The sequence below is a fragment of the Cibotium barometz genome, chromosome 29, assembly GCF_041138505.1.
Source record: "Cibotium barometz isolate CiBa-2024 chromosome 29, ASM4113850v1, whole genome shotgun sequence".
Classification (NCBI taxonomy): domain Eukaryota; kingdom Viridiplantae; phylum Streptophyta; class Polypodiopsida; order Cyatheales; family Cibotiaceae; genus Cibotium; species Cibotium barometz.
In genome coordinates this window covers 38,008,400-38,022,778 of record NC_141074.1, presented here as the reverse complement: position 1 = coordinate 38,022,778, position 14,379 = coordinate 38,008,400, and the positions used below count along the sequence as shown (strand labels likewise).

General features: G+C 40.6%; 1 protein-coding gene across 29 annotated transcripts in view; it reads left to right on the top strand.

The window, feature by feature from the left end:
* Positions 1–7,541, top strand: part of LOC147622135 (CASC3/Barentsz eIF4AIII binding protein) — a 34,654-nt gene extending 27,113 nt beyond the window's left edge. Inside the window, exons 3-13 of one of the 29 annotated variants that reach the window (XM_086823255.1) lie at positions 2,727–2,832; positions 3,923–4,137; positions 4,252–5,090; positions 5,221–5,335; positions 5,431–5,562; positions 5,666–5,727; positions 5,804–5,834; positions 5,983–6,033; positions 6,162–6,204; positions 6,596–6,822; positions 7,111–7,541. In XM_086823255.1, the coding sequence (XP_086679381.1) occupies positions 2,727–2,832; positions 3,923–4,137; positions 4,252–5,090; positions 5,221–5,335; positions 5,431–5,562; positions 5,666–5,727; positions 5,804–5,834; positions 5,983–6,019 (1,537 nt within the window). In that variant the 3' untranslated portion in view covers positions 6,020–6,033; positions 6,162–6,204; positions 6,596–6,822; positions 7,111–7,541. Of the gene's footprint in view, positions 1–2,711; positions 2,833–3,922; positions 4,138–4,251; positions 5,091–5,208; positions 5,336–5,430; positions 5,563–5,653; positions 5,728–5,803; positions 5,835–5,982; positions 6,034–6,161; positions 6,205–6,595 lie in introns of all 29 variants that reach the window. The other 28 variants (XM_086823247.1, XM_086823238.1, XM_086823231.1 and 25 more) reach the window with 28 other exon arrangements.
* Positions 7,542–14,379: the final 6,838 nt, after the last annotated feature.

Here is a 14,379-nt window from a genome sequence, read left to right as displayed (position 1 = left end):
AGAGGCTCTGAGGGCGCGGTTAGCACCACCACACAGGGAAAAATACTAACCACACCAGGAAGAACTTCTTGAGCATGGTCAGCAAAAATATGCTCTGTTCTTGCTCTGCACAAAACTTAAAGAATTCTCTGAATTTAAATTAACAAATTTCAGATTTATACAAATGAGAAAACATGAGGGCACTTGGTACAACCAGTACAATTCTGATGTAGCAGGTACATCAGATTTCAGCAAGTACAGTTCAGATTCAGCACACGTGTGGGTTTTTCAGCAGCAGGTACAGTCCAACAGGTACAATCAGGTACAGTCCAGCAGGGCAGCCAGTACAATCTGGTTTTTAGTAGGTACAGTCCACGTGGACAGCTGGTGCAACCAGATTTTCAGCACGTGTGTGGTTTTTCAGCAGCAGATACAAGCCATGGGAAGCATGCGATGAGAAAATTGCAGCAAAACCAGCCCTAGAAGAGGTAGGCGATGGAGAACCAGGGGGAGAATAGTAGGCGATGAGAGGAAAATGAGCCACCAGCTTCCCACGTGTGATTAATTACCATATTAACTCATGCAATAGTTTTTCCAAAGGTTTACAAAAGGGAACACAATATTAAAAGGTATTTTAAATGCTCATGGGCACCCTAATGTCCAGCCCCTAATTTAAATGTGTGTGAACACATGGGCTTATAAATATTAAAGTTTGCCATAACTTATTAATTTTACATTTTAAAAAGGGAAAAATGGTAATACTTACCACCTGTTCACACGCCACACCAACGAGTCAGCAAACAGCACTCCATGGTACACTGGGGGCGTTGCCATCCAGTATATTGGCACGGCATAACAGGCAAACACATGCAAACAAGTCATGCAAAAACAAGTTTATGCATGCAGCCATAAATGCATGTGCACATGTAATGGACGAAATGTCCCTTTCATGAAACTTGTACAAGAAGTTCCCGTCGGGCATAAAACTGGTGTGACAGGAATATAAAAAATATGTCCTAGTATTCCTATGGAGTGATAGTCCTATAGGTAAGACACCAGCCTAGCCATACACGGGTGGCACCAACAGGCTCCCGTCCATACAGAACGAAGCAGGTCACACACGGGTGGCACGAAACTGGTTCCCGTCCATGTGACACAGCACTAGTCACACATGGGTGGCACTAATCTGGCTCCCGTCCATGTGACACCAAAAGACTGGCCCTTTCACATGGGACACTTGCTTGGCCCCATGTGAACATGGCACAAATCTAGCCGCTCTATGGAGTGACAGTCCCATAGAAGTGGCTCCAGAAATGGAGATGGATCAAATGGTGACAATAGGAGCAGTTTTCAGCATATCTATCTTCATCGTTTTGCTATTTCACTTTAGTGAAGGTAAAACTTAGCATTTGTATTCATTTCAGCATTCATACATAGTCTAGAAACAATCTCAAACAACCCATATCTCAGCCTCAGATTTGTTGGCTTCCCTAATTCCATTGGGAAGAGTGCATAGGCTCGAGATTGGTCATCATTGGTGCTTCTACAGCCGTGTCCGACTCTTGGTCTTCCGAGATCTTGCGTTTGGCTTATCGTCAGTCCAAATTCAGTCTCTTCAAAGTAATAAAGCAAATACTATTCCGGTAACGGGATAGAGGGGCCTTCAGTGGGTAATTCGGGACCCCATACGATGTACAGTCTCTCTCTCTCTCTCTCTCTCTCTCTCTCTCTCTCTCTTTCCTTCAGTTCTTTCCTTTCTTTTCGAGACAGTGTATCAGATGTCACATGGTTGTAACTTTGGTCTCATAGGTCACTTTGGCCTTTTGAAGACGTTAATATAACATTTCATTTCATTTCATTTCTCTCTCTCTCTCTCTCTCTCTCTCTCTCTCTCTCTCTCTCTCAAAGTTTGAAGTCATAAAAGTGGATTGCTAAACTCGCGAAACTCAGGATACAGAAGGCGGTGTGAGACTTGTGTGACAGGATCCTTAATCACGAATACTTCCGCTGCATGTTACAGCCTAGTTACATGGGTTTTTTGGGTTTGAAGAGAAAGGGGTTGGTGGACCATACCCAAGGGTTTCAAAGCATATTTATGACTAGAAAAGAGAGCAAGAAGGGCGATTTGTCGTACCAACATGGGCAGATTCCTAGTTCTCCCTCAAAGGCATCACTTTGCAGTAAACACAGCTTGCGAGTTTAATGGAAGCTTGGCAGCCTGTGAGATTTGGGAGGCTACGTGTACAACGGCACCCAAACATGCCAATGTACACAATTTTTCAGTTCAAACACTCTCCTTTTGGAACAGGATCCAGGTTGGGATAGCTTAGACGAAATGCTTTTATGAGAACCCCCCTTCTCTTCCCCTTCTCTGGGTCCCTTGTGGCAGCTGCCGCTGCCACCCCCTCCTCTCTCTCTCTCTCTCTCTCTCTCTGGGATTGGCTGTGTTACATTCCTGACTGGTTTGGCGAGTTAATATAACGAGGATTATCTGTTATTCCTTGATTGACTCCTGACTTTCTTTATATAAAAGACTCAGCTTTTGGAGAAAAAAATTGCAGCTACATTCCTGACTGGTTTGGCGAGTTAATATAACGAGGATTATCTGTTATTCCTTGATTGACTCCTGACTTTCTTTATATAAAAGACTCAGCTTTCGGAGAAAAAAATTGCAGTTGATGAGTGTCTGTTTTGGTTCAACTTTTTGGAATAATTTGAAGTGCCAAACCTAGATGGTATGATGTCAGGCGCAGTGCTGGAGGAAGGAAGCTGTGGGAGTCCAAAGATGAAAAGCCTTGGGTACATGATCGGTTTGAAGAACTGAAGCTAAATGAAGAAGGCTACCATGGACAGGTTTGTTTACTTTGATGTGACACGTTGAATCATCTACACCTATTTGAGCAGTACACTGTACATGTGGGCATATTATAAGCTTTTTGGTGGAACGCAATGTATGTGATAGGTTTTTGATTTTGATTTATTGGTGAAAAGGCATTTTGCTCATAAGATTAGGGAAAATTGCTTCCAGTGTCAAGTTACACATTCAACTGCCCAACCAACTACAGCGCGTGCATGTGTGTTCCTTTAGTGCTAACCTTCATCATGGCCGTTCATCTCCAGAGAAAGTAATAGAAACTCTGTTCAATGGTTTATCTATGAAGATTTGTCTACTATGGCGACATATCTTCATGCATGAACCTGCACCTACTCTTGGGGTGTTGATGACACGAGTGGGGATGGCATAGTAGGTCGTATATGCTATGCATGATTGATTTGGTGATTTGAAGCTTTTTGACTAGACTCTCATGGAGTTGAGATCACACTTTGGTTTTGCTAAGTTTGGGAAATATCCTGAATTTTCCATCGGCACCATGTCCATCTGATGAAAAGATGCTGTTTGTAGTTTTCTCGTTGTAAAGCCGAGGTATCCTGCTTTGTACCAGGGAAGTGAGATCAGAAGCAGTTTGAACTATCGATTAATTTTTATAGGCAATTTAGCTCCCAAATTATGCCCTGTTGTCTAATCTCAATATATTCCCTGTTGTCTAATGAAGGAAAGACCCATAATAGTGGGCATATAGCCTGGTGGTGAAGCCTGAAGGGTTTTGCCTCCCAGGGTAAGAACTTAGGTTTGATGCCCACCAGCCACACCTACTGGACGCACTATGAGTAAGTAGTATATATTCTATGTATCTCATAAAAAATAAGACTGTCTGGTTGAATGCAACAAGGTTTCTAAATCATGTATAGCATGCCTTATCAATTGAAATCTAAGACTGTTCTGGTAGATTGCAACAAGGTTCCTAAATCATGTATAGCACACGTTATCAAATAAAATTCACGGAAAAAAGTTGATAATTAAGTGGGCAAAGATGCCATTGATGTTTCATAAAAGGCAGGCATTGCAGTGATATGCTGACAACCTTATGTGCACGTTTCACAGGGTGTAAGAGGAAGACGTGGAAGAGGCCGTCAAGGAAGAGGCCAAGGTAGAGGCAAGGATCCAGGACATGAAACAGGCAGAGCCAGTAAAGAGAGGGTTTTTGAGAATGCTCTCCAACTCTCATCACGCCGTGGACTTGGAAGAGGACGGGGTCTGAGAAGAGCTAAAATGGATGACTACGAGTTCAGAGAATCCCATTCAGCAGGCAACAGGGGGTAAGTGACACTATCCACTCTCACTTTTTCTGGATTATATTTCAAAAAAGCCCCTTTTGACTGAATATGTGACTGTACAGCCGCATACTGATATTCTGTTGTTCTAATGTGCAGTCTGGCTTCATCATCCCGTGAAACTAGTAGTTCGACTTTAATACCAAAGCCAGCACCGTTGCAGACATCAGTCAAAGCGCAAGAGGCTGCATCAAAGAAACCTACAACAAACTCCATTCTGAATTCTGCATCTCCTCCATTTTTCCCAACTGGGACCATGTCACACAATCTGACAGGGGTACTGGCTGGCACAAGCAAAGGATCCGAGGAGAAGTTATTTGAAAGGGATGCACCACAGGTAGGAAGACTGGTGAGTACGTCTAGAAGTGGCATGGAGAAAGGGATGACAGGGATAAGTGCAGCTCCAGTAACAAGACCGTCTTCAAGTCCTGGGCACAACACTAGCCTGGCCCTTGTTTCTAATAGTGGGGAAGTAGAGACTGGGCTGCATAGGACTTTGTCTCGAGGTCCAAATACTTTGCAGCATCAGTTATCGAAAACAGGATCTGGATCCATGCTTCAGCAACAACGGCCAGTAAGAGCGGAGGGAAATGCCCAACGCATTCTAGAGCAGCCTTTGCTTTCTGCAGCCTCCCAACAAACTGGTAGACGAACTCCTCCGGCAGCTCATGTTTTGCGAGTGCAACAGCCACATCAACAATTGCAGGCAATAAGTCAAGGCCAGATTTCACAAGGACAGCCAGGGCAATCACAGTCGGTAGTGTCCCCTGTACCCCTTTCAGCTAAGCCGACTGTTGACTTAAAAGCTGCTCCTTCATCACCTGGAAACAAGCTAGGGAGTGGCCCAATTGGAAGAGGTACTCAAGCAACGACTGTGCAGGCTGGAAGGGGGTCATTTGTGTATGGTAGCAGCTCATTGACAAATGGATTGCGCAGCGGTAAGCTCTTTGGCCAGCCATTTTAACCATGATATCAGCTCTCGTGGTTTCAAAGCTGTTTCCATTAAGTTAGCTCAATTTTGCCATGGGATGTTTGAAGTTGATTGATATTGGCTAGGGGGGTTTGCAGTTGTACAATTTGCTGGTCAGCCACAAGCTGGACTTGGAGTCCCTGCAGTAGGTGTGGCTTTACCGGGATATTCAAGTCAGCCTCAGTTTGGTTTCCCAAATTCTGAAGTGACATGGTTAGTGTCTGGGTGTGAACCGTCAAGTTATCTGAATGCTACCGTAATGATGCTACTCTCTATAACTTTTTCCAAGGGTATGTTTATGGTTGCAGGATTCCAATACTGGCAGGTGGTGGTTCTCTTGGTTCAAATTACAGCTCCCCCTATATAGCTGTCGATGGGGGCTCATCAGCTGTTTACTACTCACAGCAGACATCTCAACCGTCTGCTTTCCCCGTTCCTGGGTAAGGGTGGTTTTTGATGTTACATGGGATATCTGCCTTCATTTCCAAGCTCTGATTAATCTAGTTTTGAGATGCAAATTTCTTAAGGCAGTTTAATTTTCAGAAGAGAAATGAACGGTTCAAAGACAGCCACCAGCAGCTCATTCAAGCCTCCTGCAAGACCAGGTAATGGTGTCATTTGTGCCAGGGCTTGAAAGGCAGGAAAACGTGGTGTCTTATGTTGCCTTTGTTTTCGAAACAGAACCTGATGAGTTCGGACAGCAGCGAAGGAGGTGTGCACCATCCCAACATGATCTACTATATGAGAGTTTTCCTTCTTTTTATTCATGGAAAGGGATCGCTTTGGAGGCTTAGCAGACTCATTGAGTGTTATAATAGCATGTGCTGTCAAGTTTTTGACTCGGTGATTTGCCTTGGCAGATATTCCCAGATGACCTTTGGTGAGGAGAGGAGATAGTCTTGGCAAGTGAAGTATGTGTTTTTGGTTACATGATAACAGCTTTCCTAGTGGTTTTTCTGTGATACAGCTGCCAAAATCATTTTGATCTTTTGTAGTGTTTGGTGTATATTGAGTGCCTTGCGTGGTGGAAAATGTGCAGGCTTCACCATTGTATAATGATAGCCAGTTTAGCATATTCTTTGGTACGAATGAAAACCCCAACTTCTGCTTATGAGTTCTGTGCATTTGCTTAAAATGATGGTCAATATGTTGGTGAGCCCTTGCCAATGTGGCTATTGCACTCCACTACCCAGAAGCCGACACCTGTGTATATGTGGATATTTTTAGAAATATGGTAAGACGCTTCAGTGTGCATCTCACCTGTTGAGGTATCATGAACTTTATCCATAAAATCTGTCATGCTTGGCATTTAGAACAAACCAGTTTGACCACACCAAGACCCTGATCATTACAGCTGCTGCACATGTAGGCCCTACTTTTCAAAAATGCCAAAATGTAAGCACTCCGGCAAACAACATGGCTGCACCTTTTGTGCATTCCGCATTGACACTATTATGTTTTGTTGTTTTGCAGCTTTCAAGTGTATGTGACTACCTTGTGTGATAATGATGGATTCAGTTTTGAGAAGTCCAGAGTGACGTGCCAGGCAGTGCCACCTTAGAAGCAGCAACACATCACACCTGACGGAATCAAGGATGGAATGGAGCAGCTGCCAACACCTATATCATTTCCTGCACAGGCTTGGATTTGGAGGGGAACTGGCACAAATCGGATTTGAGCTGCTTCCTTGGAGACATTGGGTAGGCTGGTCATAATATTTTGTCAACTGATTGTTCCAGTGACCTTGTTTGCCGCTGTTCTATATTTTGAAGTTTTCCCAGAAATATTGGTCCTATTCAGAAATGTTAATGTCCATAAAGATCTAATGTGCCATGATTATTAATCATGGCAAGTCAAGTTTGAATGAAGTTTCTATAGTATGTTGGCAACAATATGGCCTTCTAGAGTCAACTCGTAGTAATGTGATTTTTTATGTGAAATCAATAGGACAACATGCCAATCAAATGTGAGTTGCATTGTTGTTACAGTTTTTTCCCGCGAAGTGAAGTGAACTCTCATCTTTCACATGATTTGAGAATGCTGGCACTACTATTTTGTACTTCAGTTACATGAAGTTTTCGTTTTGGCACATGAAGGAATGCATTTGCCCAAGCCGGAGGAATGTAGAACTTTCGGTTCTTAGTAAGCTAAGCTTATGGGTGGTGGAATCTGTCCAGGCTAGCAATGATAGTTTGCAATGATGGTAGATACACGTTAAAAGAGATGAAGGGGAAATCTTGTCTATGGTCGGCCTACAAGAACATGTTACATGCATGAATAACATCGATATGTTTCAGCAGCTTTTCAAGTGTAAATTATAATTAACTGCTTTAGTTTTAGTGAAAAGACCGATGCAACATTTTATCATCCTTTTTGAGGGGAATTGTTCTAAAGATTTATTGATTTATTTTTATTTTTATTTTTTGGGCTCGAGAGAGAGGATTTGTTTCTGATAACCGTTGCAAACATCTTATCAAGAATTTCATTGGAATTGTATATCTTCAGGTATATTTACCTCTTTTCTGCTACCACTACTTGTGTGTGCGAGAGAGGGGGGGAGATGCAGGCAGGCTTTCTTTCTTAAAACTGTTGCAAAAAATTGCAAGAGTTTTGTTCGAATCGAATATTTACAATAATGCTTTAGGATCTTAAACTCTTTTCTACTACCACTGCTTATATGAGCAACAGTTTATTGCATCGACATTTCAGTGCAGATCAAGTAGAGAGAATTGCAGACAGCTTCAGCAGATTGAAGGGGTTGCAGTCAATGTATCGGTTGCAATCAATCGATCGGTTGCAGTTGAAGGCGGTGAAGGCAGTCTCCATCGTAAATGTTTAGATTATTCATGGTTTCTTGAATTAAGCGCGTCCCTGAAAAGCTAACCGTGCCACTCTAAAGTATGTATGCATTTCCAAGTGAATCCCATTTCACCACTCTTTTCCTATTTCTCATGGGCACACGGTGGAGGAGCTGACCACAATTTGTGCCCACTTCAAAAAGATTCACCAGTTAAAAAAAACACAAAATAATATAATACTATTCAGATTTATCAGCTAGACATGACATACCCTTATGACCCTAAATTCAAGGTTTGTCAATGGCTCACAAAGCAAACTCATCGGCAAGCCCTAAACTACCAAAATATGGCTCATGGAGAAATCCCATGTACTTAAATAATGCATGTGCCTTATGACAAAAGTCAAACGGTAGTGTCTGTACCTCCCTAGCAAGAGGTATTGGGTTGAAATCTAGCTTAGTGGCTTCTTAAATTCAAGACAAGAGGCTAGCAATGTTAAAAAAAAGGCACGACACCTTCATGGGAAGAAACATACCTATAGAGGCAACATCAAATTCAATAGCCATAGTTGTGTTTGGAGGCATGTTGGTAATAGAAGTTGCATGCTTTGAGACTTTTCATAGACTACCTTGCTCTCGTGTTCTACTCCATTTTGCTCTTCACTATTCAGACCAAGAGCCGTGGAGATGATTCTCCACCTTGGTGAGTTACTGAATTTCTTTACTTCTCTAGCTTCTTTGTGTTTCATTTTTAATCGATACAGGCCATTGTTTCAATTTTCTAGAAGCCTTGGCTTTATTCTTCAGAAATTAAGCTTAATTTTTCTTGTTGTAGTTGTTTATTAATGATATAAACTTTGTGGAAGCCACCTTGCAATGCGGTTTTTATCTTTCTTAAGAGATCAATGTGCTTGGAAATCAATGTTGATGGCCCTCATCCCTCACGGAAGCTTTAAAAACATGTAAGCATCAATAAAAAATTGGTGGGTATTCTACAATCCTACTTTTTTTTTTTTTTTGGTTTCACACAACAAAAAAGATCAAGTGATAAAATCTTTCATACCTCAGCTTGCTTGTGTCCAAATCGGCCTGAACAGTAAAAGATGAGACTTTCACTCCATGCCTCTTCTAATGGCATTGTCCCTGGCATCCAAGATGACTGCATCATCCACTAAGTAATCAGCTTCTAACAAGACCTTGTGGATAAAGAAGCATCAATTTTGTAGGAAATGTATCCTGATATTTGTCACCAATTGGCTGCACTAAGCTGATCTTTAGGCGCCAATTCTGCATTTGACAGCTCCATGAATATTATTAAGGTAACTAGCAAGTAAGCAAAGGTCCATGTGGTATTATTAGAAAATTAAAGAAGCTGCATTACTGTCAATGCCTCCTTAAATGTAAGTCCTTCCCATTTATAACAGCAAGTGCATCTCTGTGCTTTTGAAACATACACTGTCCATCTGTAACAACAAATTATTCTTTGTGCTTCACTTGTACACATATCATTTGATTATTTGTTTTCAATTCTTTATGATTTCCTTCAACCTGAACACAGGAGGATCCTTGCCTTTTCCTACATATTCATACATGTACACCTCTCCTTAAAGATAACCATTCAAGAGACATCATATTATAAACATTCCAATCATTGGTTTCATTGTTTTGTTGCTAAGGATAAGATAAACTTGATTATATCCATCTTTACCATTGATGCATCATTATTTGTTTTATTTCAGTTTGTAAATCAATTTACGTGTGTTTTAGCTTGTAAATTAATCTACATGTGTGATGGCCTTCTTGCCTTTCAGTAGCTCCCACAAGCTTTCTGGAGTGGGTTTTTTTTTTTTGGCAAGGCATGGAGCTGCTCTTCATTTATTGCTTTTTTTCACTTCACATCTTGTGTTGCAGTTATATAGGAAAAAGATTCTTCTACCTACAATAATGCTAAAAGTAAAGCATAATTAGTTGATTTAATAGATGGACTACCTTATTGATGTATGCAAGGCTTTGGGGGTACTCTCTTGTTCTTGGAGATTATCTTGAAGTGGCCTTCATTTTTTGAATTGAATGTTGTCATGAATCAATATGTCTTCTTTATGATCAATTGCACCTTCTTCTCTTTCTTCCCATGTTGTGGGCATCTATTGAGTGTGCTAATTTAACTCTCTTTTTTTTCTTCTTCTTGAAAATCCCCTTTCGGGGATGCAATGCAAGCATTGCACCACTCACACACACCACGGATGTCAGGGTTTGAACCCGGGTCCAAACCTGGGTCCATTCATTTGGGTAGGCTAGAATGGCCCGAGCTAGACCACTCGGGCTGGAGCCAAGTGGTCTAACTCCCGCTACTTGAACCCTATTTTCATTCTACATTCTCATAAACATCATCTTTAAAACACCTGATTCTTTTGTAGCCGGATTATACATCCTATAAAATTTCCTTTGTCCACAGTAGCTAATAAACAAACATTTTCTTGCTTTAAATCAAGCTTTTGGCAACATGAATAAAGATTTGTGAACGCTTCACAAAGAGTGAGTCCTCTTTGTGAATGCTGTGGAAGGGTAAGGATATGAAAACTACTTTTGATTCCATTTACATCACAAAAAGCATGAAATTAAGGTGTAAAATACTCACCAGTGTCTAATTCTCATGTTTGTTTAGTTCTCAATCATTGTTTTAAACTTATGAAAAGTGCCAAGTACAAAATATTTTTGCTTCAAAAAATAAATCCATGTATGCCTTGTGTAGTGTATTTGTATTCTTGAAGAGTTGGGCCTTGAGTTGGTCCCTATACATACATCTATGTGAATAAGATTCAATGTATTTTTAGATCTTGTTATTGCATGATCAAAACTTTTTCCTTGACTATTTTTTTCTCATACAACTTTGTTACAACAAACAAAGGAGGCAAATTACAAGCCATATGCATCTTTCTTAATGATATTAGTAGATTGAAGTAAGCACCTCATTGATTTGCATTTACAGAGTGAATTTTGCATGACCATATTTTTTTTATGTATTTTTTTAATATAAAAAGCACCTCTTTGTGATGTGCATTTATAATGAGTGTAAGTTTAGAAGTGACATAGTCAATCCAAATGGCTTACCTTCCATGATTCTCTCATTGATGATCATATACCCTTATCTTTTCTTGAATTAAACATTTCCCTAATGTAACTTAGAGGTTTTTTGAGTGGCCTATCAATTATTGGGAGATCAATGGTAAGTAAGGACAACACTCTGGGCTAAAAAATTGAAAGATAAGGGTGTGGTGTATAGATTGTGTTGGTCTCTTAAGAGAAAATCTCATGATGCTAGTCTTTCTTGTGAGCATCATTTATGCTAGCTTTTAATTGCTTATTCTTCTCTCCTTCTTTCTTAATTTGTAAGAACCATTTCTCCTTGTGCTTAGTTGTACTCCAAGAAACACAAGAAGAGATGCAATAGAAGATTTCTCTACCATTAACATTCACAAGAATTTTCACAATCCCACTCTCTTACCTACTAGCACTTTCTCACTAGCACATCTTCTCATCTTGTCTCAAGCTCAATTCTCTCTTATCTTCCTAGTTCCTCTCCCTTTTCATGAGCGAAAGTTCCACTCAACTCTAGTTGTATATTTCAACTAAGGGCTCCCTTGAAGCGAAACCTATAAAGCAAGAGCTCACATGAGAGCTAAAGGACTTAAAAGTACCATAAAAACCAAAAAATAAAAGAGAGCAAAAGATCCTAGCTAGACCAAACCCATCAAATGGTCCCATCAAACAACATAATGCTTCCCTACTATGAAGGCTAGAGTCCTTTAGATCTAGCTCAAGCAAGGAGCTTTGGGAAGAAATGAGCTAATTTAAAGAAGACGTGAGTGGAGGAACAATGGAACCCCTAGAAACAAGAGCGGCCACGATCCTTTGAGCCGCTAATTTAAAGAAGACGTGAGTGGAGGAACAATGGAACCCCTAGAAACAAGAGCGGCCACGATCCTTTGAGCCGCTAATTTTCCAGCAGGCTCAGTGATTATAGCACCACAAACTTTATGAAATGGGTATAAAACGACCCTATCTTTAGGTGAAGCTCCAAGAGAAGGAGTGCGAGTAGGACCAAGAACCTCAAGGTTTACTCTAATCGTAAGTGTTGAGAACACTACACTATTCCTCATCATGGCGTCCTCAACCCCGAGTTAGGTTTTGTCCCAAACTGGCCATGGCCAAGTAGCCTAATAACCACAATTTATAGTAATCAAGATATGTATCTTTTGTAGTACTATTAGGGATAAGTAATCCACAAACTAGGGATATGTCTCTTTTGTAGTACTAGTAGGGATGAGCAATCCACAAACTAGGAATCACAAGCGCATAATGAAAGCAAGAGTCCCACCTTTAAGGAGCCCATTATTGAAGATTCTTCACCATGGAGCCTAGTTCCAATTTCTCTTTGTTTAGACAAGAAACATGGAAATGTAAAGAACCAATTTACAGGGACTACGGCTAAGTGTTTTCAATCTCACAAGGGCAATCACCTAATGTGTCTTCAACCACTGCAAAAGAATACAACCTCAAAGCTAGGCAAGCATAGGACTAGTATCACTAGAAACCACACAACCAACCTATAGGCTTAGGATTTGGCAAAATAAGGCCAATCCACATCTTAAAGATGATGACCAAATTTGATGGATCTCAAGATCCCATTTAGTACCCAGAGAAGTTCAATGACATTTAGTTCAATGCCGTTTGAAATAGGAAGGGGTAGCCATAAATGGAGCACTTAGAGGCTAAAAATTAGGATGTGAAAGACATTTAGTTCAATGGCATTTAAAATGGGAAGGGGTTTGCCACAAATATAGCACCTAAATGCTCAAAATTAGGCATATACAATACATACTTATTAGGATGGTGTTGGGGGATTACCACAAATATAGCACCCAGAGGCTCAAAACTAGGCAAAACAAGGCTGTTCCTCCACATCTCAAGGATGATGACCAAGTTTGATGGAGCTAGAGATCCATTTCGTACACCTGAGAAAGTTGATCATGTTTATGAATCCATGGGAAGGATTGATGATCCCACCAAGACATACTTATTAGGATGGTGTTGGGGGATTACCACAAATATAGCACCCAGAGGCTCAAAACTAGGCAAAACAAGGCTATTCCTCCACATCTCAAGGATGATGACCAAGTTTGATGGAGCTAGAGATCCCATTTCGTACACCTGAGAAGTTTGATCACGTTTATGAATCCATGGGAAGGATTGATGATCCCACCAAGATTTATTAGTGGTTTACACACTAAACCCACTTGAAAGGGTAAACTATGAGGTCTTGAGACATACCTTTATTATGACATTCTCATCGGTGGAGCTAGATGGATCCCCATAGCTTAAATCTGTAACCTCAAGTAAGAGGAAGGAGAGACCACACGTGTCTACATTGCCCAAACTAAGTATCTCCATATGAGATGCAATAAACTCAGAAATAATAAAAAACTCTTGAAAATTTTAACAAAAATCCTACCCTAACACATAATAAACCCTTACCTACTTCTTAAAATGGCAAATTTGCAGTGCAGAGGTGAGGGAGGAATGAGAAAGAGGTGAGAGAGGTAAGAGAGAGAAATAGTAAGGCGCGAAAGAAAACCCTGTTAAAACAAAAAATCAAGAGGAAAGCATCTTGAGGTTTTTATTTTCGTACCATTGGTATCAACATAAAAAAAAGCATCATTATAGACATCGATAATATTTTTTAAATTGTCGGTATAATCGGTCGGTACCCAATAGTTATATGTTAGCAAAACTATATAAACATTGAGTGTCCATTAATAAGGTCTAGACAATAGTAATATTATGCTTCATTCCCAACACTAAAACCATGATACAATCCATTGTTGTACCAAGGAAACCCAGTAGGGTGGACTCCGACACCATTGCTAGTGCATGCAAACTATGATATGCCTGATTTTCTACAGCAAAAAAATAATGTTGTGGTCATTACTAGTGCCATACAAACCATGATACAACCCATTATTGTACTAAGAAAACTTGGTAGGTTAGACTCTTACACCATAACCCATGCTCTTGACACTAAGCTAGTCACTAGTCCTACTAACTATAACAAATGCTCCTCGACCCGCTCATAGTCTAGTGCCTGTTCATCATTAGAACCCCTTAATGAGAGGATTGTATAGGCCAAGAAGCCATACCCACTACCAGTCTTACCACCCCAACTGGTTCTTCTGGCAAACCATAACAACATAACTTGGTGACTTTGCAAGCAGTAATATGATTCATATGGACATCCAGAATAGCCTCTAGCCATTGAGACTATGCCTCTTTGTTTGAAGCTATGGAGTAACAAATAGAAAGAGAATTTTATATCATGTCATGCAGGCTACCTCTTGAATGTTTCCATTACAAGGGCTATAAGATTCCTCCCCCAGCCCCTCAAGATGTCCAGTTTCTCTCC